General features: G+C 47.4%; 1 protein-coding gene across 4 annotated transcripts in view; it reads right to left on the bottom strand.

The window, feature by feature from the left end:
* Positions 1-23,708, bottom strand: part of KLHL3 (kelch like family member 3) — a 44,640-nt gene extending 20,932 nt beyond the window's left edge. For 2 of the 4 annotated variants that reach the window (XM_082771426.1, XM_082771428.1), the window contains exons 1-5: positions 23,591-23,708; positions 16,210-16,326; positions 13,184-13,290; positions 8,234-8,355; positions 1,161-1,323 (exon numbers count right to left, since the gene is read on the bottom strand). In XM_082771426.1, coding sequence (XP_082627552.1) covers positions 1,161-1,323; positions 8,234-8,355; positions 13,184-13,290; positions 16,210-16,326; positions 23,591-23,604 — 523 coding nt within the window. In that variant the 5' untranslated portion in view covers positions 23,605-23,708. Of the gene's footprint in view, positions 1-1,160; positions 1,324-8,233; positions 8,356-13,183; positions 13,291-16,209; positions 16,327-21,022; positions 21,099-23,590 lie in introns of those variants that run through there. The other 2 variants (XM_082771427.1, XM_082771429.1) reach the window with 2 other exon arrangements.
* Between the last annotated feature and the right edge of the window lie 851 nt (positions 23,709-24,559).

Raw genomic sequence — 24,559 nt, 5'->3', positions numbered from 1 at the left:
AAACAACAAAGCAGACTTTCTAATTGCCAAACAACCAAATAAATATACAGTGAATGCACTGCTTGTTGAGTTAAAGATTAAACAGGGCCTGGAAGCAAGGATAATGAGATATTACAAGCAAGCCTTTACAAAATTAACCATTCCTTCCAGGGTACCTTTTCCTCCAGGGGATAATACAGCCAAAGCAGCTGAAAAAGGTTTTACTTTTATTTGCAGAAGAATAGGGGAGGACTCAGTGGGCACCTTTTTATTCTACTGAGCCCACTTATTGTCCAATTAAGGACAAAAACATACCAAGGAAAATAGTGCAGGACGGAGCAGGTGCTCTGGGAGAGAGCAGGTGTATTTTTGCCTATATAAATAGACACAAAAGCAGAAAAACAAACCGAGTAGAAAAATTCTGAGCAGAGTTCAAGGGCAACTGTCCCAGAGGAGACTGGAAAGTGCAGGGAAGTTAGGAGTACAGGCCCACTTGAACAGCTTTACATTTACAACGCAGACGAGGAATGCTGAAAGCCATTGCCTGCGCCTACTTACTGCAACCAAACACACCCACACTCAAGGAATTAAGGAAATAAGAGTTTATCTACCCATGGTGTAAGCTACCATTGCTCCACAGATCAGAGGCTCAAGCCGCATGACAATTTGTTTTAGCTGAGTGTTCCTATTCCCACTCACAAGATTTAATTTTGCCCACTGCCAGTTATTCCTGGAGTGCCCAAAGCCCCAGCGACTGCTTCCTGCACTCAAAGGGCAGCACACCCTTTGAGAGGGCAATGGGTGAACACCAGCACTCCAACACCATGCTGTTGAGCAGGAAGCCAAAGAGCTTACTAGGAACACTCCAAGGAACTATTTTGCAGGCTGGGATCCAGAGGATTGTGAGGTTGGGTTTTCTGTGTTTTGGCTTTTTTTTTTTTTTGGTGGTGGTGGTGGTGGGTTTTTTTAATCCTTCTGCACATTTCCCTGCCACCAAACTACATTTCACAATTTGCAGCATCACAAGAAGTCACAAATTTACAACACAAAGTACATTCCCTTTCCTGGTCTAATACTAGAAGCACGATGAGACCAACCACTACACACTGATCTTGCTCAATATATGAGTTGCTGCACCTGCAAGCAGGTTTACCCCGACAAACAGACGACCTTTTCCTCACCTGCGTAGGCATTTGCCTGCTGCAGCAGCTCGGTGCACGCGTGCACATCTGCAAAAGCTCGAATTCCAAGGCAGTTCGTGGGATGCAGCTGGGATTGAAGAAAGTCGCAGCAGTTTTTTCTAACATCCATCAGCTGCAATAAGCTAGCAGCTGGCAACAAAACCTGGAACAACAAGAAAGGGAAATTGGAGATAGCAACAGAGAAAGTTTAATTCCCAACTTGCACGAGTTAGATGCAAGCCCCCTCCAAACAGGATCACTGTAGGGTGTGAGAAAGAAGGTTAACGTTTCAGCAGTATTTATACACAGAACTTTCCATTCTCTGAGAGATGGAAATGGCTATATTGTGTTGGGCTGAGAGCAGAGCTCTTCTCCTCAAACGACCTCAAATTGGGTAAGGGGAGGACAAAACACAAGCAACCAGGGATGCACCTGAATCTCTGCCTTTGCTGCCGCTAGGTCCCACCCACAGACTTGTTTTCCCCTGAAGAGCTTTATATTATTTGCATGTTTTACCATCACATTCAAAGCCCACAACACCCCAGCACCCTCAGAATTGTGAGCCTCCTTATTTCCATCAAAACCATGCTGGCTTTTGAACAGAGTGCCTAAACTGCCCCACTAGAAAGGGAGACAGCAGCAAGCTCAAGCAGGTTTTGGAAATGGCAAGGCTTTCAGGTAAGAAAGAGCCAACTACTCAAATCAACAGTCCCCATTCTCAGCCACACAAAAATCTGTGGACGATTCAGTGCTGTGGTTCATGACTGCATCTGAAAATGAGGTACTGCTTCGTGCCTACAAAACCAAGGGCAGAAAAGAGAGACAAAACTAGGTCAGGAATGTCACATCTGCTGGAAAGACCATTTTGGAAGTCAACAAGCAAGGATAGGAAGTAGAAAATAACATCGGTCTGGATGTTACAGCCTGTGACATCAGCTACTTCCTTTCTTATGTCTTACAGCAACTGCAGACGTTTCTGATCCCAGCTCTTCCGTAGCTCTGGCTGCTTCACACATGGTCTTCAAACCGGGCATCTGTGCTCACCATCTGAGCACAGATTTCCGGAAAGCTATTTCCAACCAAAAAAAAACGTGGCTGTTACACAAAACAAGGAGGTTAATGGCATTCACCCCCTTGGGTCTTGATGGCAGAGAAGGGAAAAAGACCTCCCCTCCCTGCCTGCCTCCCCCCACACTCAGTTTCCCATAGGGGCAGGACACAACTCACCCCAGGTGTTTTCTAAGCCTCTGACACATTCCAGCTCCAGCACAGACCTACAGTACCTGACGGCTGCCAAGCAGCCACCTCAATAGGCTACATTAAAAAAAAAAAAAAAATTAACCTGGGAGCCCATTTTGCCCCAAGCCTCTTGACGCCAGGAGATTACTTTGTGGTTTTGATTAAATCAAGATGGCAATGCTCTTGCAGTTTTGGAACCTAGCCGTGAGCAGCTTTCAACCTGGCTGAACGAGCTCCTTCTAGCAGCAGAAAGGTGAGAGCCTGACTTGCACAAGGGCTGGGGACTCCCTGCAGACTACCTGTGACCACCTAGGGCTTCCTCCAAGCACACCCTACCATCAAGCGTGCCTGCAGATGCATGTGGGTGCCTAGCAGAAGCATTTGGGGATATTGCCTCTGAGCTACTGTCACTGACAGGCACACGCTAGAGCCCCTTGGACATCCCAGCACTGATGTCCTGCAGCCTCAGGCTGGCTTGACAGGGCAGCAGAGAAGCTGCCTCACACCACTGCAGTTATTGTGAAAGGAGCATTATCATATCATGCTTTAGAAGTAGGATAAAAATAGCTTATCAACAGACGAGTGGATTTTCTCTTTCTTATTTCCCAGCTGAACATCTTACCGCTCTAGTTTTTTTGGGTTTTGTTTTTTTTTTTTTTACCAGGGAAGGCAAAAAGCAAGCAAAGGATATCCGCTAGCACAATGTCTGTTTCCTTTAGAAATAACAAGAGGAAATGCCCTGCCTAAACGTGCAGCAGGACCAAGCTGCAACCCCATTAAAATCCAGGCAAGTTACTCACTTGGGTCTGGATTTGGCTTTTAATATTTGAGCTCCAACTACTGTGAACAATTTAGAGCACGTACTGTTCATCTGGCTTCTCTACCAGATCAGCCTCCTCACCAGATCCAATCCTCTTTCAAAACTATCAAAATTACCTGCTATTGCTACTGAGACTGATTTCTTTGCTAAATAAATTATGTCCAGAACCTCATCGACGGTACAAAACAGCAATAACCATCCATTTCTCCAGCTGTGCTCTCACCCTGCAGACTCTGTACCAGCCTCAAGTGTAACAGAACATTGTCTGTGCCATTAAACACTTTCAGAAACCTTTGATGTCTCCGAACCAGAAACATCTTTCAGCCAAAAGCGATCCGTGTTGCCGTGAGGTTCGTTCCATATTCAGGGCATTAACGCTAGGCTTCAGAGACTGGGGTGAGTTCCCTCCTCTGCCACAGCCTTGCAGGTAACCTCGGCCAAGAGGCAACCCGCACTATTCCTCTGCAAAACGGGGAGAGGAATGCTTCCCCAAAGCAGGGATATTAATGCTTTTAAGCTGCTTTGACAATTTAGTCAAATTGGAAGCCAAAAAGGGTGTTGGCTGTAATCCTCAGCAGCACATCCAGGGCCACAGCTGGGCCCGTGCATCTGCCCAAACAGGGAGACAGCTCCCGGGGGAAACCACGAGCAGAGAAACAAGCAGGGCTCACATTTGCAAGGCAGGTTAAATGCTCGGTTTTGACTTAATAGCTCAACAGTGCACATGGAACAGAGATAAAACGGCATTATTGTGATGTGGCTTTTCAGCGTGAGGAAGGCAATTAAGGCTTTATCACTCCCCAGTTGCTACCAGGCAGTGCCAAGCGTGAACAATGGTGCTTCTACTTAAATGCTCCACCTGGGGTGAAATAGCCCAGGCAGCGGCATGCATGGCAGGATCAGAAAGCCACAAACCTCTCCAGGAACAGGCATAAGAAGGGATACAGGGAGGAGAGAGAAAACAGGGGAGTAGCTTGCAACTTCCCTCCTAATCTACCTGCTCCAGCTTCACCACACAGTACAGCTAAACCGTCTCTGGGTGAACAGTGGGATAAAAAGAAGTGGAGGAGCACCTGCCAGGCTTCCAGCACAGTCCTCTGATGCCACACACGAGTTTCTTCTCACCTTTCTGTAAGGCCAATCTGATCTAGATGACTTCCCAAAGGCTGAAAAGGTCCCCCCAGCCCACAACTCTGCCTTGCTGTTGGAGGACTCTCCAGCACCCCAGGAGGGTGACGCAAAGCAACAAGTTATTACAGCAGGAAGAAAACAGACCTGATTGATTGCATCTCCTAAAGCTGAGCTGAATGGCGCTCTGCAAACTGTACAAGCTGTAGTTGCAGCTTTTGGAGCGCACAGAGGGACGGGAGATGAAATGACCCACTTAACACCCTTCATCATTGCAGTACCCAAACTTTTTTCCCCCCCTGAGACTCTCCTTCCTCTGTTTTGAAGTCCTTATTCCTTTGGGAAACACGAGGTGGGGAAGCACACTTCTGAAAAGGAAGCGCTACAGATGCTAGCAAAGCTTTTTTCCTCCTTTCTCGAGACATTTTTATTATGATTATTATGTTTGAAAGCTGACAGTGCCAACATCTATTTCCCCCAGCCAGTTGATTTCTAGACATCTCTTCATTTTTCTTTCCATGAGCCATACCTCAGACTGCAGCAGTGTACAAGGACACCACGCGTGTGGTATGCTGCACCTCATTAATAGGAATTTAATCATGAAATCAGGTTAATCAGGACTTTTCCCAGGGAATCATTACAACCCTAATGGTAGTGACTTTCTTAATTGGAAGGGTAATTCTCAGATTGCAAGTAATTAAGTGCCATCACTAAGGATGGGTACAAAGTGCTGAAGGAGGACTGTATTCACCGTCTACAGACAGAAGCTCCTAGGAGAATGAAAGGCCTCCCCCTAGATCTCCTCTTCATTCAGTGTCACAATCAACCTGGACACACAAAACCTGTGATCTCCATCAGCTTCAGCACAATTTCTTTTCCAAGATGAAAACACCATGAGCCTCGTGCATGCAGATGTTTACCACACTGGGTTTCTGGGTGGAGAAGCGGTTTTATTTTGAAGTGGAAGCCCAAATGGATAATTCCTATAATTTCTTGCCTTCCAAAAGGAAGATGCTTACCACAGGTACAGAAGAAGAGCAACTTGTACCTGGAGAGAGAACCCCACACACAACTGCTCCAAATCTACGTCACTTGTTCCCACCTTCAGATCAGGGACAGCTGTTGACTTCTGTCATCAGTTTTCTGCACTTTCCCCCATTGTATTTGCTCATGGGTGGAAAACCTTCTTGTTCAAGCCTGAATAAAGCCTTCCTCCCTGAACAACAACAGCTCTGACCCACCTCCCACTGCCAGCCCATCTGCAGGATGTTGTGCTCCAGCAGCATAGCACTGTTGGCACAAGAGCACTGGACTCCTATTTGCAGTGCAATATATCTCCTGCCACACACAGTAAACACCACAACAAAGACAAGGGCAGCCAAAAATTCACCTGCTTCAGCAACATGAGTGTGAGCATCTCTAAGCCTCCTAATACATGGTAAAATAATTCTCTAGCATGCTCTGAGATAAATTTGCTGGTTCTCCATACACCAGCACCAGCATAACATCTTCAGGCCACCTAACAACCAATTAATGCCATTTAACAATCTTTTTTCTTGTAATTTCTACAATGAAATTAACTGGCACGCATACCCAGAAATCACTTCTTCCATCTGCTGAGGAAGTCTGAACAACTGGGTGTCAAACTGAAAAAAAAAAAAAAAAAAAAAAAAAAAAAACCTTTAATGCACCCTCTTCCAGGTAGGAAATCAGAGCTCCGGACGTGAGGTAGCTGCTGGGAATTGAGGAAGTCTCACGACGAGACAGTGAAGGAACATTGCTGAAACATCGCAGACCGGCACCACCGAGGCACCCTTCCAGCTGGATGGCTGACAGAGCCGTGCAGCAGGAGGATGTGACAAGGTAAATTACCCAAACTGCTCACGTCTTCCTAAGGCTGACATTGCTAATCCACACCGAGGGTTTAACTGTTCACTTTGGTTTGCCTTTACCTGGGTGAACCTTTTGGAGGAATCACAGAATATTCTTTTATGTAGACTTTTCTCTCTGTGCCCATTATCCTGTTTATGGCATTCCGTTCAGTGGTTAAATACCCACAGATGGCATGGAAATTCCTCTTTAATCTTTCTATGGGCTTCATCACAAAAATCTATCAAATTCCACAAAACATTTTCAAGACAGGCATTTTTACATAACAAAACGGTCCAGTCAGTTGATCTTGCTCTAGATCAGCTTCATTTCCTAGCTCTCATGAATTAATTTACCTCCAGACTAAAGAGTTATTCACAGTGTGAATATTTAAATAAATCGTGAAGAAAAGGGAGTGCTTTATTAGACTGGGAAAAAGCTCATTGCTTAAATCTTAGTATCTGCCAAACGTATTTTTGATCATGTCTGAGAGATGTGAGCCAAAATATGAGGATAGGCACAGCTCTTAACTCCAACTCTTTGTAATCCCTAGGCCAACAGAAGGTAGGATATGGTTAGGTTTTACTAAAAAATATATATTTTTTTCCTGTTTGATTGGAAATTAAACACCTGGACTTCTCAGGGCAGGTCTACACTGCCAATGCAGAGCGGGATGGAGCTGGCCATGCAGCCACCCTGCTCATATGCAGGTGCAGCTCTACACGAGCACCGAGGTGCTCGCACAGGGAGAAAGCTAGAGCACGTGCAGTAACTTCAAGCAAGCCTCTCTCCATGCAGATGGACAGGATCCTGCACGCCAGATGGCAGCTGGAGCTCAGCACGTCCCACGTGCCGAGTGGGTGCTTCTGGGCCACCTAACAACCAGAGCAGGGAAGGAACGCACACGTTTCCGAAAGCACGTGGATACAGTCTTCACATTTCCCCCAGGAAGAGATGGCAGCTTGACAGTGTGTAAATGTCATTTTTCCTCCACCAACATTAGTCCCCAGAAGTCCAAGAATCTACCCTGCTTCCCCACTACGTATTACTGCAGGAAGAACCACATGCTGCAACACAGCAAGAACTTGGGCCCTCCCTAAGGGACCAGAGTAGGCGAGCATGTCCCATCCACAGCAAGAACTCAATTTCACGCAGTAAAGGACTTCGTACCAGTCTAATTTTGCCATCTTAATTAGGTCAACAGAACGCAGGCAGCAGCATTTCCCCTCCCTCCATCTCTCTAGCGAGGCAGACACCAGCTGCTGAATCCCTGCCCGATGCCCACGTCACCGAGAGGACAACAACAGGCCTGAACTACCACTTGCAAACAAAACCAGGGAACAACCAAAAAGCACACCCGCACTCCAGCTCCCAGCATCCCTTCCAGACATCAGTGGCTAAGTGCACAGACATTTCCTTACAATCAAAGAAACAGAAGAGAAAAAGCTTTACCAGCAGCCACAGCCATGTGACACAGACAACAAAACGCTCCTCCTTGCATCCTGCTTTATCTGTAAGGCTGCCTTTCAATTACCCCTTCCACTTTCAGACAAATATTTACCTCAAAGAACTCCAAGACAGAAGGCACACAAAGAAGGGAAGAATGCCCTTGTTTTAACAATATATTCCACTCAAAGCTCTGCCAAACTAATCAAACTCCCCAGAAGAACTTAAAAACTAACAGGCAGATTCCTCTGCCAGGACCTTAAAACCACATTCCACTCTCTGCTTGTTTGAGTATCTTCTGACCTTTGACTGACTGACCCACAAGTCAGCAGCTTCTCGGAATACAAATGCCTAAGCTCATTGTAAGAGCTTGATACTAAAGCTAAATGCAACATGACTTAGGTGCAGGGAAAGCAGCAAAGTGCCTCAAGACTGAACAAGGCTGCAAGGAGCTCTTTTAAGCTCAACCTTTTACTTCCCGCAGCCTGAGGAGATCACTCACCCCTCTCCAAGGCTTCTGAGTTTCAAGCTTCTGACTTGGGTTTCCAAGGAGAAGCCGAACCAGACTCACCTGCACGTTCTCTTCCGTGACCTCTATCTCGGCTGTGTAGATGTAATCAATCAGCTTCCTCAGCGTCTGCCCATCGACGTCTTTTATCTCGATCTTCTTGGCTTTGCTTTCAGACATGTCTCCTGAAAAGCATTTCAAAAGGACAGTCAGAGTTCGCTTGGCAGGAGCTCTTTTCAGCCCTTGCTCCCCACATATCCAGCACATACTCCTGGTATCTAATAGACTCCCTGACACTATCCCTGACTACCTAAGGACAACTAGCAAGGCTCTCCGAACCTCTTAATGCAGCCTAAAGAGCACCTCAACATTAGAAGACACTGATAGAAGATAAAAGTCATCAACAAATGCAGCAAGGTCAATTTGTTGCAGAAAAAAAAAAACCTGCAAAGTTCACCTGCACTGAAACACATTCAGGGGCTGAAAAAAGAATACAGCCTTCAGCCGTGTCTCATCACAGGGACAGATTCAAAGAGACTGAGGACAGGTCTTAGAAGGGCTTTACTAATATATTTAAATATATATATGGGTAGATGAATCATCTGCAACAGCTGTATTAGGGTGCTTTATGGTATACCCTACAATAAAAGATAGCACCACCCTCTTTCTTGAGGAATAACCTGAAACCTGCTGAGGAAAACCAGCACACATCCAGTGTGCTGCAGGCTTCTCCCCGAAATTACCTTGCTGTAACCTGTCCGCACAGCTGCACATTACAAAAAGCATCTGTGCAAAAAGATGTGTTCGTCATTGCAGGCACCACGCACACAGACCCCGTGCGTACAGGAGCGCGTCCCAGTAACAAAAGCGCGGTGGGAAGGAGGAGGAAAGGCTCCCCAGGGCCCCTTCCAGCATTCACACACAGGGTGAGATCACCCAGCCCAGGCTCTAATCAGCGCGATCTCCAGGAACCACAGACCAGAAAGAGCAAGCTCCAAGAAAGAGCAGAAAGGAAACGATAGATGAAAAAAATAAAGACAGACAAAGGACAGCTCAAAAAAATGTCAATTCTTAAACCAGGACATGAATAATCACTACTGTAAGAAACCTGGTGACTCAATACTGCTGTGGGATTAAGAGGAAAAATAGTTCCTGCAGCCTATGTGAGAAGTAATTACAGCCTACGTCCCCATACCGAGCACGACAAGATGCAGCCGGGCACATTTAGTACACGGCACAGAGTCAGATGCTAAAGGGGGTCCGAGCCTGAGCAAAACCTGGAGCCTGGAAATTAAACTTCTGGGGCTTTGCTTATGCCAATGAGGAAGCAAATAACAGGAGTCGGGTCAGACCATAAGTATTAGGAGAGCCAGCACCACCCAAAAGGAAACAGACTGAAATAATATTTGCTCCAACTTCTATTTTTTAAAATCAAATAAAATTTTATTTCAGAGAAGCCCATGAATAGAAATGTACAAGTACAAAGGGATAAATGACCTACATTTGGGGGGCTTTCAAAGTAGGATTTTTTGACTGACAAAATAAACATCTCCCAGCACTTCTTCTCCCCCCCAAAAATCCAGCTCCAGAGATGAGAGGAGGATTCTGAGCGCAGACCAGTGCACACACACCAGCCTACATGGAGCTGGCACTGCCTGCAAGGAGCACCCAGACAAAAACCCTACAGAGGCAAGGGGCAAAGAGGAGCAGCCACGGCACTGACAGCGCTCGCTGGAACCAGGGGCAGGAGAGGCTGGGATGCTCTCACCCGTGATCGATACAGAAATATCGATGCAGAAATAGCTCGGAGGGACCGATCCGACAACATCATCTGTCTCCGTGGCGCTCATGTGACACAGCCAACAAAAATAAAGGCAGTGTGGGCTTCTACACCCACCAGCAAGCTGCCAGCCCTGCATGCTAACATCCCCCACTGGCTCTGCACAGCCACCGAGGTGAGACTCACACGTTGTGTCCCAGGACAGGGACAGCAGTGGAGTTGGGACCGGATCCTTTCAGCCACATCCTCTTACTGAGAATAAAATAAAAAACCACAAACCGTACCCCCAAGCCTCACCCGATCCCTTCATGACAGAGTGATTCAGAGCATCAACAGCACCTCCCCTAGATGAGGACTGTGCTGAGAATGAACCTAATGGTGCTGGGCTGTGCTGCACAGACCCCGACCCCACCCCCTGCAGCCAAGCAGATACAAGGGACAGGGAAAGAGGGCACAAAGATGTGAAAACAGGCAGCGTGCCTTCAAGCAGACCCCTTTTAGGGGAATGCACCTTGCAGACATGAGGGCCTTGTGAAGACAAGTCCTTCATGCCCCATACACAAAACCAGCACTGCTCTCTCCCTTCCTCCTTGTACTTTTTCCTGCCGCCAGCCAGCTCAGCTCCCCGGCTTTGTCACGAGAGGCTGCTGTCAGAACTGCAGCAGCTCCCAGCGCCTTGTTTACCCAGCACAGCAGCTTGCCCTGCCTCAGATTTACTGCGCTCAAGATGCTTCCCAGCTCCAGCTTGTTTCCCAAGTCAGTGATGTGCTGAAGGAGGAGAGCTCACAAGCGTACTGAATACCAATGCCACAGCCCCTCGTGCACGGGGGCTGTTAGGGATCTGAAAGGAAGACTTCTGCACTGCTGCCTCCTCACCCAGCACTGCCAAGATCCCCCCCACGTTTCTCACAGGCACGGTCCCAGCAGCATCTCTGCTGTTGTTCTTTCTGAAACTATCACGTTTTACTCTATACTGATGGAAATTACTGCCACCGATCATCCCTGCACAGCACGGTGCCAACAGGGACCATCCATCTGAAATGCTCTAAAAATCAGTAAAGAATTGGGAGGTGCTGGGTCCCATCTCTCCTTCAGTGGGGGAGGATACAAATGGAAAACATGCCTTTTATTTTAGGACTTGCAAAAGCTTTTGTCAAGAGACGTGCCTAACCAGAGGACACCAGGTGGTATAAGACAGATCCCACGGTCATCACAAGGTCATCCACGAGTCCAAAACCAGGCCCAGCCTACAGCAACAGCACCTGCAGAGAGGGCGTCAGACGAGGGGTCCCCTCCAGCTCCCCAAAAATCATTTCCTCCAGCAGGGACTCAGCACAAGCTGCTGCTGCCCCGTCCATCCTGCAGCCACCCTGCAGGTATGTGCATGGCACAGCTCTCAAGCCAGGCTGCTGCCATGCAAAGCAACACTGAAAAATAAAACGCAGCTAATAGCCAGGCTGCGACGCTAAAATCTCACCCTCCAGAGACTGAAACAACACGCAGCTGGAAGCGGATCACACGCTCGGCCTCTGCAAGAGGAAGATCCAGCCCTTAGAAACTCAGGAGCAGCTGGACCAAAAGCGAAAGGGGAGTTGTTTCTCTGCCTACACCCTGCTGCCCCCGGGACAGGCTGGGGGCCCCGCAGGGGCTGTCACCCAGCCCCGGGCAGCGCCGAGGCAGCCGCATGACCGCGGCTGGTGGTTAGCTGATTACTGGTTAACTCACAGCGTGAGGGATTACACGGCCGGAGAATTCCTGCATGGAAACACAAGCGGCCCCGACCCCGCTCTGCACCACCGCGTTCCCGCTCAGGTGACCTCTAAAGATCAGAGGGCTTTCCAGTAACTTTCTGTTTATTTATTTATTAATTCTCATGAGGAATGAGCATCACAAGCCCTCCCAAATCCCCTCTGAGGTGCCCTCTGCCAAAAGGTGCTTCTGAGCAGGGCTTGCTCCTCTGCCTCCTCACCACGGCCAGCACCCACCCGCTTCCAGCTCCCTATAAAACACAAATGCTTTCCCCCTGAGCTCACCGCACAGACAAGGCCACCATGGCAAACCTCACATCTCATCTAACATTCAGACGTCGACTTACACTTCAGTGTTATATGCTTTTTTTCCCTCCCTCCATTACAGAAAGGAAGAGAGGATTCCCAGATGACAGGCTTTCCTCAGAAATGCTGCATTCTGCTTCCAGCAAAGCAAAATAAAAGCAAGCCTAACCCAAAGGCTTCTAGAAGCAAGAAGCATCCACATGACCTGCTTCCAAACAGCTCCAAGAGCTCCTACTGAACTTGGCTTTCTCCTCCCCAAGGCCACAAACGAGGGAACATAAAAAAGTGGGAAAACCCCCCAAAATGCTGAAGCTGTGGGACTGTAACCACCATTCTCTAGAGCATACAAACATTTTATTTCTATTTGGTTAAGTCAGCTTCTATCCTGGAAAGGAGGGGCAAGGAAAAGGAAGAAAGCTAAGGAGCTCCTGACCAAACTGATGGTACTAGAAGGACTTAAATAAGCTGGTCACTTGCCTGCCTTGGGATTGACACAGCTCTTCTTGCTGCTCTGCCTGGGCACAGCCAGCGACAAGCACAGGCTATAGGTATCACACGAACAGGGCAAGGATTTTGTCCTCTCCTTCCTTCTCATTGAGATTGCATCTGCCCTGACCAAAATATGCTGGATTGCAACAACACTCCCTGCAAAAAGGCAGGGCTGCTAATACATGCTTGGATCTGGAGAACAACAGTGTTATTTCGGGCAGCAGCAACAAGTGCCATGGGAGATTAAACATCCGTGACCGCGAATAAGCGTCTGCAGGGCTGGGCCTTGAAACTACATCTTTTACGCCAGCAACTTCTTTGAAGTGCACCACAGCCATTAGGGCACTGCACATGTGCTTGGTGTTAATTATGCGTGTTTTCCTGACCCGAGTTCTTGTTAAGGAATTAAAAAACATACACACAGCGAGTCAAGCCTCCTAATAATCTTCCTGTGAGCTCTGTGCTACGCACTCCTCCTGTAGCCACGCACCACTCCCAAGGCCATAGATTGTGCCTAAAAGAATTAAGCAAGGATGCTCAGCAACATCCATCACACACAGCGAAGTGCAGACCGAGCTGTACTTATTTCTCCAGGCCATGCCTCCTGCCTCTGCTCAGCTCCTGCCGGAGGCTCAGCAGAGCTCCCAGCCCCTTCAACCCGAGCGCAGGGCCTGGTGCAGAGCGTAGTACCTGTAAACATCGCACAAAAATAAGGGCTGCAGGCCGCAAGGACCACGCGGTGGGCTTCCATCTCCACAGTTTCAGCCACAATCACCACGTCACAGAGGAGCCGCTTGCTGGAAAAACACCAGAAAAGACAAAGATCATTTCAGAACTCCTGGTCAGAAAAAAAAAAAAAAAAAAAAAACACTACATTGGTAAAGCCCCCAGAAAGTAAGCAGAAGTCCTACCGTTACAGACAAGGCACCTGAGCTCCTGCCAAATCCCAGTGCAAGGTCCTCTCGTCCTTCAGCTACCAGCTCCTACCAGTGCTCCCCTACAAAACAAAGCCCGAATCCTCCCGACACCGCAACCGTGCCCATGGTTCTACTGTTTTCCAGAAAAACTCTGGAAACCAAACAAGGTCTGGATGGGAAAGGGACTCCCTCCACCTCTCAGAAGAAGGGCTCAGAGAAGGTATGGAAGAGCTTAAGAGTTTGGGCACCACCTGGAGCCAAGCCCTGACAGGTCTATAAAGCAAGTACCAGTCATGCAAGGAAACACCAGCAGTAATTTCGTTTTTCCACTGGAAAAAGGTAGAGTGGAAAAATTATGTTATTTCTGCACTTTCTCCCATGTTTGGCCCTGCAGAACGTGACCAGCAAAACACCTGGTGGTGCTGATCAGTGCAGAGGCTGCCCCAAGCCCAGGGAGAAGCAGCCCATCATTGAAGTCTATCTGGGGGCCTGAGGACTTCATTTACAACAGGAATTAGTCTGGGATTAAGAGGCGCCGGGATAAAAACAAGGGGCTCCAAACGAAAACCAAAAAACTTCTGAGCTCCCCCACTGACTCATTGTACGTCTTTGGCAAAGCCACTTCATTAATCAGTGACCTTTCCTAGCAGCCCCACGTACATCCTTTGAGGATTCATTAGTTAATGTTTGCACAGGGCTTCAGAGATGTAGACAGCTAGAAGTGCTCAGCCTCCCAATAAGTTGGTTTAAGATGTTTGAGCACACAAATGCAAAATAAGGGTGTTCTTTCCAAATGTCAAGCCTGAAAAAAAAAAAAGTTCCATGTCTGTAAATCTAGATGTCGCCTTCTCCTCAGAAATGTTTATCACGATGCTCCGCTTTCACTTAGGCAACCACATATGAAATAAATACACACAGATCTTCTAACGGACTAGGTGTGTCTCCTCCTCCATATGTTGGATTACACGAACAAAATTATTTGTGAAATGGAGGGCTACAGTTGGAAAACAGGAAGAAAGTAAGAACTGATAACCTTTGTTCTGCTTTCAGCCCAGTTTGGAGGAGATGACGGTGGTAATGGGAGCTCTTTAATGGTCTGTTAATGGAAGCTTCCCCATATCCTTCAGCTTATGTAAAAGATGCTCTATTCAATTCCTCTTTGGACTACAGTTATTTAAAGCACCACTCATGAAAGTTAATTTAATTTACATTTGAAAGCTACAAATTCCAAGTGAGCAACATATTGCAAATAGGTTAAAGGCTTAGCAAGATTCTTCTAGACCCTCTGTGTAGGATTTCTTGATGCATTTGCTTTAAGGCACTATTATTCAAGGTAGCTATTAACACTGATTGTTGATGGCTTAAGGATCACAAGCTCAATGCACAATACAATGGACATGAGAACTGTGTATTCCAGAACAGCAGCAGGGGCTGAGAAGGAGTACCCAGAAAAAGAAAACATCAAACAGGTGCTTAAGGGAAGCTTTTAATCTTGTATTTTATTTTTTTTTAATCACTTGACCACAGCACAAGATCTAGCTAACTACAGGCACTAAAAAACATTTGTCAGTCTCCAGCTATTCCCACTATGCTTCAATTAACAAAGGAATAATGGTAGCACAATAGATTTCTGAATATAGCTGCACAAACCTCTATTTTCAGATCCTTTGCTTTCAGTACAAAGAGAGGACTAGAGGGATACCAATATATAAAGAAACCATACTCTGCTTCATTTAACTGTTACAAGGGAAAGATATTTCCATTTTCTGTTCCTTATGCAACTGAGAATTGCTGTGTGATATCCGTGGAAGGAGACATTTCTAACCCTTCCCCATACTGAAGAACATGTATGTTGGGAAACTATTTAACCTACAAAAGAGAGGTGGCTTCCACATCATCTTCTGAGCACCTAACACATGCACAAAAGAGTAAATGATGTTATCTGCTTTCATCATACCATCTGGAGAGAGAGGGAACACACACACTCACTTGTGTGACACATGTCCTTTCCATTAGGAATTCTTTTTAAAAATGTGATTTTAAGTCTGTGTTTGAACAGTAAGGGACTCAAATGAACTACCTATAGGAACACCTGCTGAACTTGTGCCTGGTTCATGAGATAAGAGCCAAAAAACAATTCAGACTCAGCTACTGTCATCACATCAGTGACACAGTGGTTCTTAAAAACTGCATTCTTCTCAGCCTCTGTTCTCCTTGTACCTACGCAGTTATTTAAAGACACCAAGGTGTTCTCTTTTAACCAGTGATAGGATTTTTAAATTTGCAAGTAGAGTTCTAAATTGTTGGGGTTTTCTTCCTACTTTGAAGTGCTAAGCCCAGACTGAACGACACTGCTAGTTAAACAAAATAAGAACGGTGCATTAATAATCTTTGGTCTGTAATTATGTGTAGGTGTCTTAATGTCTGAAATGTTCTATTATTGGTTTTCAGACCATTAGCTCAGCTAAGAGCATAGTTTACAGCTAAATTTGCTGTAAGTAATGGAAAATGCTAAATGAATTATCATCTATAAAAGCAGGATATTGCTCAGATAATGTTTTTGAGCCGTAACTGGCTTCCTTCTGACTCAAAGATAGGCAAGTGTGAGACTGGGTACAGCAGCTCATCACAGAACAGCTGTATTGTAGCTGCCTCCTCCTACTAGCATATTAACATCCTCCATGCAGCCATTAGCTGTGATCAAGGTGGCAGAGATTTTTATTTATTTATTACATCTCCCAGGAGCCTGTTTTATTCAGCATGATCCCACTAAACCAGAGAGGATGCCCAGAAGTGTACCTCCGTAGTTCATTCATGACCTTGAACGCCTTTCTCATGTGAGAGGGGTTGACTGTCACTGTGCGCTGCTCCTTTTCATCCTCAGCTGCCTCAGAGGATCGGGAACTCTGCTTAATGCTGAAAACAGGGACAAAAAAAGAAGTAGAAAGTTTGATTCAGTGACACACACACACAAAAAAAAAAAAAGTATCCTAAAACTGCAGCACAGGGCATCACGCATGGAGTTATTACTTGCACGTTTGTTAGTCCGATCATGTTTGCCACACGAAGAGCATCACAAAACGCAGCTACCTCTGCATGGATGTTGAAAGCCAACCAGCCCACATTTCAATCAGCAGGGAAGAAAGTGAAAAGGTGCCAAACACTCGAGGACAAAGCCCAGTCTTGTAGGCTGCAGTCCAGGAAAGCAGTATAAGTTGATATTCAAGCCAGAACATAATTGCCTGACCGAATAGAAAAAGACTTCAGCACTGGGAACTGCAAGAGCACCACGGATACTTTAACAATCACACAGAGAAAGAGAAGTTGAGTTTTCCACATTTGATCTCAAAAACCTAAGCATAGAATATATGACTTGTATCTTCTGCTAGAGGCAAGTAGGAAAGGACTATGAAAACTAACTGCAGGTTTTCCAAGCGCTAGCTTTACAGTGGCCACATCCAATTTCCATTGTAGCAATAAGGCTATTTAGTGCCACTGTAATGTATAGAAATAATTACTGAGCTAGACTTTCCTAGCAGAACCACAAGCTATATAGGTAACGTAAAACCAAACGCACCCAGTTTTGTGCTGTTTAACCAGGCCAACAGGTGCCTAAGGCACATACATGTCCTCATTACTTTGTTCTGAGCGCTGGCTCTTTGTACAGCATTGACATAAGGTCAGTATCTACCTCTATGATTTGAAAATGTGTGAAATCACTCAGAGCTAAAGGTTTCCACCTGTGAAAACAGCAGCATTTTAGTGCAAGATAACTGCACCGCTTAAATCCACAGCTCATTCCTCCCACCTTCCAGCCAGCAAAAGCAAATAAGACGAGTTGAGCAGGGTTGTCCTTGCCAAAAACCAACCCCAAGTGAATGGCAGCCCTTGCGAGGTAATCTCATGGCCACCATCCACCAGGCTGGAGACCTGCTCAGAGTTTTCCTTCCAGAGAATGGTCTCCATCAGCTTTGGGTTTGTCCCCATCTCCTTGTAACCTTTCTTAGCCGTGCTTGTGTCGTGATAAAAGAGGATGAATCGGGTTAAAGCAAGAGTCTGGCAGCCTGGCTTTACCAGCAGATCACTGAAAAAGGGTGCAAAGCCAGGGAAGCATGAGGGATCCTTCCCCAGAAGAGTCAGATGGCCTCTACTCATGTACGTATTCATGCACCTATGCACGTATATACATGTGTACTCACTCACAGTAACTTTTCTGTTGAAAACCACAATTATTCATGATTCACTACCCCTTGACAATGTGCAGCCCTTACTAAACATTGCACTCTCCCCACTGCCTGCTCCTGACCACCTCCTGTTCCCGGTGCTGCATCCCCAGGTCCCACGAAGCTCGCTGTCCACCCAGCCATCCTCAGGAGGCCAAACTGTCCTCCCCCAAAAGCACTGCATGGAGCTGCAGCCAAGCTGCACACAGCTTGCACGCCTGCATACTGAGTGGCCTCCAGCTTTGTGCCCGAGACAAAGGTTAGCCTGTAATCGCCAAAATCCGGCCAAGTCCAATTTCTTCACTTTGCTGAGCGAGTTAAATATTTCCAGCCATAAGCGAAGCCGCGAGGCTGAGCACAACACAACTCAGCACTTGTCTCAGATGAGGGAGACAGCTTCCCCGCCTGCACCTTGGTTGTCATCCAATTAGCCCTGCACGGCCAGATAAAAAGCAGAAAGGAGTGTACCTCTTGTTAAACATTTAGTACTCACGGGGCTGGCACCAGGCAACAACACAACCACTTTTTCTGTCCCTGGAGAAAGCTGAATGTGCTCCGTGCCAGCAGCACCCACAGGCACAGAGTGACGGCAGCCCAGGTCTGCACGCTGCAGTGAAAGAGCCTCCTTGCCACATGGACACAGCCAGATTCAGCTCAGCCTCTGTGCTGTATCGATCAAAAGCCTCTGCTGAAACCTCAGGCCAAGCAAAGATTGACCACAGCTTTAAAAATCCAGCGCAAAGCCTTGCTTTCAGAAAAGCCAAGCCTCCCCTCGCAGCATGCCAGATCCAAGCCAGGAAAAGCGGGGCTCTTACACTGCAAGCAACTTCACCAAGCTTTTAGTCTCCAAAGCTGAAACACCTACAGGAAGCAAACACGTCAAGAAAAAGAACAAGAAACAGAAAGAGGTGACAGCAGACACCTGGGGCAGGCACAGCGGGGCCACCGCAGGGCACTGGTTGTGGTCATGGTCAGAGATCAACCTCACAGGATCCAAAATCAAGCCCTGCACGCAGACATCACGAGGCTTCTCAAACAGGGAAAAGCACTCTGCTGAGATTTATTTGTTAGCACTCCAACGCCAGAGACCAAAGATTCATTATTTTCAAACTTTTCAGCTGGCACAAGATACAGATCAGGGGGCACAGCAAGTTTCATTGAACGCCAACGCAAACGTCAGATCAACAACTCTCCATAAAGCCTTAACTCTGCCACCCTCCGTCTGTGTATTTTAAAAGCAAAGACCTTGCTTCATTTGAAAAAGATCAAACACTTCTTCCTAAAAAGCATGAAAAGTAACTTTTTGAAAAGCATCCTGAAAGACATTCTCAGATTTACTAGCAGGGGTGAACTTCACGTTTTACCAAAGAGCCAAAGAATCACCACAAGAAAATACTGCAGATTATCCAGTTAACAACTTGTTTCAAAAAATAAATAATTAAAAAAAAAAAAAAATCAAGATATGCTATTTAAAGTTCTTTCCAAATGACTCATGTAAGAAACATTTAAAAAAAAAATTAAGGGCCAAGAGCCTTTAACTCATTTTGAAACTGAGTCAGCTTCCATAGCATTTCTCCCCATTAATATATGGAGGCTGATTTTTGTCTGGGAGAGAGATCTCACACCCCCATGCACCAACTCGCAGATATCGCCGACACATTTCCAGCATCGAAATGCAAGAACCCACATGCTCCAAGCAAATGCAACCTGCCACAAAAAAAAAAAAAAATAAGCTACCCCTGGGAAGAGCAGAATAATGCATTACATAACCCAGACCTGAGGCTTCTCCCACTACACTGTTATTATAATTGTTATGCTTCGGAATTACTCCATTATTTTATTAATGGAACAAAGACAAGGAGAGAACAAAGTGCTCGGATCAAAGGCACCAAGCGGGGCGTGCAGGATCCCACAGCCCAGCACAGGGATGCTGCCCCCAGAGCCTCCCGTTCGAGGAGCTGGTGTCCTACAGCCCCAGCGGGCCCGGCAGGCTGGGTGCCAGGAGCAATTTGTTCTATTCCTGGGCTATCTGAGGCCGTGCACCGAGTGAATGGACAAATGATTTAATTTCCCTGGGCCAGATGAGCAGCCTCGTTAGGGACACAGCAGGACTCTCCGATGAGCGACGAGGCCTGTCCTTTCAGAGCACGCCAACCCCGCCGCCGCTTCCCGCGTGGCTTTTCAACGCCGTCCCCGAGTCGAACAAACGCACCCCCATTTCAGAGTCCCAAATTATGTCAGCCAAGTCAGTCAGAGCCCCATTTCCACCACGCTTCTCCTCTCACCAGCAGGGGCTTGGCTCAAGCCGCCCGCAGGCTCACCGCAGCTCCCGCCTGAGCGCGGCCGCATACCAACCCACGGCAAGGTATTTTAAACACCCATAACCCGCAGCTCTGCTGCGTGCATGCATCAACCATAAAGTTGGGTTGCCTTAGCTACCAGCAGTAATTACAGACGTCTTTGTAGATTATGTGAAAGAATAAAAGCTCTCCTTCGAGCTAAACTGTCCCCTTGCAAGATTATTGCCGCGTGGAGAGCTGCTAAACCCCAGGAACAAAAATCAAGGCTCTGCCAAAGTCAGTTCGGAGACAGGCTTTACGGGAGCCAGAAGTTCACCCTAAAGGAGGGGCAGTTTCCAGATGAGCTTTCCTTCAGAGCAAAAGGAAAACACCACAGAGCACTGGGGGGCTCCGGGAGCCGCTCTCGTCTCCACAGGCCCAGCGCTGCCCTCACGGCCGGCCCCTTCAGCCCGGCATCTTCATGGGCACTTCGTGTCTCCGTGTTGAGGGATGAATGATATATTAGCTGCGAATCTGCAAAGCCTTGGGCACTTCTTTCTGGGGTACTTTACAAACATCACTGTAAAATGTCAATCTTTCATTTCTGACAGGTTTGGCATAGCACCGATCGAAAAATTTGAAAGGTACCCAATAGCAGCTACAAGTCTTCAAAGCTTAAACGCCACGTTAAGATAAATTAGGACTAAACCATTCATTTAGTCCTGAAGTATTTTTATTTCTTTACTGCAATAATTCTTTAGAATTGACGACCAAAGTCATGGAGCCAACACATTACGCCCAACAGTGTTATTCCTCGAGTCAGACACACAGTAAGAAAAGGCAGTCAGTGTAGCAGCATATTTATGAAATCTTAATTTCTGAATTTTTCTTTATGTATATGCAAGACAGTAAAAAATGTGACTGGAGGAGTTCAAACGCATGGATTTTAAGAGGATTTCAAAGAAACATAATTATTAAAACATTTAAGATAGAGCATAACGGAAAAGATTTTTAAATAGCATTTTTATCCTATTTAGTTGAACTTTTTCAGTGCCTACATCAGCATGGAGACATTAACTTAGACAAATACATAACTGGCACACAACTTACCCCCAGAAGTACATATCAATGGAGACAGAAGACCTCAGGGGAAAAGCAAACTTCAGGAACCACTGAGGAAAGTCTTCACTGACAATAATGGAAGCAACGAAAAATAACCCAAGTGACAAGAATAGCATCTGCTTTCTCCATATTTCTCAAACAAATACTGTGAAGAGGCTACCACCACTCAGAGAGATATTTAAAAATCAGATTTAAAAAAAAAAATTTTTTTTTCCTTTCCAAACTCAAAAATCTTGCACATAAAGTCTCAGAGTACCAAGCCCAATCAGACACCATTACGCGTTTTCTCCATAAAATGAAAGTCTCCATCAGCACAGTAAAAAGAATCAGTCAGGATCCTGGGATAACTTGTTGCCAGATGCGTACATTTCAGGTTAAATCCCCCTTGCCCACGGCTGCTTCTGCCCCTGTGCAATGACATGGGCACGTGACACCACTGAACAACTCAGATGTGCAAGCTAGCAGGATATTTGAGACCTGGCAGGCTTGGGACCAGAGTCAGAGGTGATGCAAGCACCAGTAACGTGTTCCTCGTGAACTACAAAAATGGCAAATGAAAAACCAGGGGGAATGCTGCTGTCATAAAAGCCACAGAGTGTAAAATTTAAGGCCTAATCTGCATGACATATTTTTGAGTCGAAATGCAAGGCAAAAGTACAAAAACAGGAGGAGAACCTTCCCACGGAGCCGCCAGCCCACTCACCGCCACAGCACTTATCAAGCAAGGTCATTTTCTAAAGCCTCCTCTCAGGTCTCGTTCAGAGCAGGCAAAGCAGCTTTGCTGCGGTTCTATATGACGTTCCCTTCCCGACAAGAAAGCAAATTAATATTTCCATCTCTCCTTGCCAGGAGTCAAACCCCACTTTGTTACTGCCTCTGACCACCTCCAGGCTTCCTTCCTCTTCCCAAAAACTAGAAATGAAAACAGGAGTTTGGATAAGCATTCCTCACTTCCAGAAGCAGACAGCACGCCAATGGGGGCAATCAATCCTTCATGTCCTAAAACTGGACAGTCTGGAAAAAAAAAGAATGAGGCAAAACAACCCAGGCACTTTCCAGGTGACTTCTTCCCCACTGAATCCCCAGCAAGAGGCCCCCATGCGATATGGGGCCCAATATGTGACAGTGCCAAGGATGAGCACAGCCTGGGGATACCAGAACAGCTCCTCTGTGTCCTCAAACACAAGGCTCATTTACATAGACATAAAGGGAAAAGAAAAAAAAAAAAAAAAGAAAAAGAAAAAAAGGAAAACATTCTATGTTTTCCTAACATCTTTGCCTAACATCTAACACGACAATATAAGATTTCAAGGCACTAGAAATTAATACCTGGATATAAATATCTGAATTAATATCAATAGCTGGCCATTCATGCCCTTACTGGAAATAGAAGCTGTACAGTGTAATTTAGAGAGACATGATGGTTGTGAAAGGGTGCGTTGCACATTAAATACTCAAAGAATTGCAATTCTGGGGTCGCCTAAGGGTAGAAAGCCCTTCAGAGCCTGGGAAGTAACTCTGACAGGCTGCAGCAAGTGCTGCCCTTCAGCTGAGGGAAAACACCCACAATTTAGGGGTTGACCCCAGTTTAACTTTCCAATGTATCATACTTAAACAAAACTTGTGTCAAGCCCTGAGGATCAGTGCTACCAGCAGGTCAAGCCCCCTCTCTGTTCCCCCACCCCCTGCAAGGTCACCAGCACAACTTGAGAAGGAAGCGTTCAGCATATCCTGTTTAAAAGAAAAATACAAAAAAGAAACAGCTTAGTGTTTAGCTTGAAGCCGTACAAGTGTGCTTCTGGTGTAGGAAAGGCACCCAGACAGCGGGGAAGAAGGCATGCAGAGAAGGCAGCAAGCGCCAACCACCTCCCTGGCACCTCCGTAGTCCCTAAGCAGCAATAATCTCTTTTATGCATTCAGCGGGCATCAGGTTGGCTCAGAGCATTTCTGCACACAGGTCTCGGAGCTAAATCATCACCTTGCAGGAAATAAAATACATATGGCCCAGCAAACGTGCGAGGAAGGCACAGGATCCGCTCCTGCCTGCCCTACCACTCATGCGGTCTTCCACGTAGGCACAGGTACATCAACCCCCGAGGCTTCCCAGGCGTTACAGACTTTCATTCATTAGCCATAAAGCCCCATATACCTGCAGGTATATTAAACCTCTGCTTTAATTCCCAAGTCAGCTGCCGGAGGTCCAAGCAACACACACGGCAAACACAAGCCCAGCGCTCCGCGAGGTGCACGAACCGCTCCCACGGCACGCCAGCCCCGCGCTGCTTATGCTCCAGGTGCACAAGCCAAAATTTTATTATTATTGATTTTTTTTTCTTCTTTTAACCACCTCCTGGAGCAGCCTGCTTGACCTCCCTGCTGCCCTCCAGCACCCCCCCTGCGGCGAGGCAGCCCGGCACCGTGACACTGCAGCATCCCCCCCCTCGGCCGGCGCAGCGGGGATGCCACCGAGGGGGTGGGCAGCAGGGGAAGGAACCCCACCTTGTGCGGCGGATCCCAGCCCAGCAGGGGCCCGCAGCCCCCGAGCTCGGCACCCACCTCTCCTCCTCCATGGTGCGGCGCGGCCGTGCTCAGCGCCCCGGGCCCGGCATGGCTGCGAGCGGCCGGCCCCGGGCCGCGTCCTCCGGGCGGCTGCCGAGCGAGGCGTCCCCGGCGCTCCCCGCCGCAGCCACTGCAGCCCGCGCCGCCCTCCTCCTCCTCCTCCTCTCCTCCTCCTCCTTCTCCTCTTCCTCCTCCCCCTGCTCGCTCGTCTCCGAGCAACAACAGCGACGGGGGCGGCCGCAGCTCCGCCCGGCCCGGCCCGGCGCTGGGGCAGGGCCCCGGAGCAGGTGGGGGAGCCGCGAGGCCTCGGGCTGCCCTCAGCTGGGTTCAGCTCGGGGGTAGCGGAGGGGCTGTGGTGAGGCCAGGAGGAGCCCCCAGCCCAGCTGGACGAGGTTCTTGTAAAGATGGAGTGCTGGGGGAGAGATTCCAGCAGTGTGGGCGGCCTGGGACAGGAGGGAGCGGGGGGATCGCAGTGCTGTGGGCAGCGCTCCCCTCCCTGCCCTCGCTGGAAGAGAACCGATGGGCAAGCGACCAAGGCTGTCCTCAGAGCTGCTCCTGCCCTTCTTTTCTCCTTCCCTACACGAGCAGCAGCCCCTCTCTGCATATTTTACAGTTTTGCCAGTGCTGCTGATTATACAGATAACGGGGGGCTTCTGGATTTGGGCTTTCTACAAAGTCCACAGTCCACCAGGCGAAACGCTGCTGCGCAGGGAACGGGGCCCTCCTGAATCGCTGCTGCTGTACAGCCTGGAGGACTGGACCCAGAGTTGCTGTTTTCACTCTCCTTAGTACACATAGAGGGCCTTTTGCATATACTTTTTCTTTTTTCATTTTATTAAAATAATTTCCTCAATCTTATTCTGCTACGATGAGGCCCTAGAGGTTAATTATACAAAGACAAGAACAATTGCTTTCTTCATTACTTTTCCATTTACAAGATGTGCTTGTGCAGTGGAAAGAGGTAAG

The sequence above is a fragment of the Aythya marila genome, assembly GCF_965140915.1.
Source record: "Aythya marila genome assembly, chromosome: 14".
NCBI lineage: Eukaryota > Metazoa > Chordata > Aves > Anseriformes > Anatidae > Aythya > Aythya marila.
Note: the sequence above shows the minus strand (reverse complement) of the source record. Positions and strands in the feature narration are given on the sequence as shown.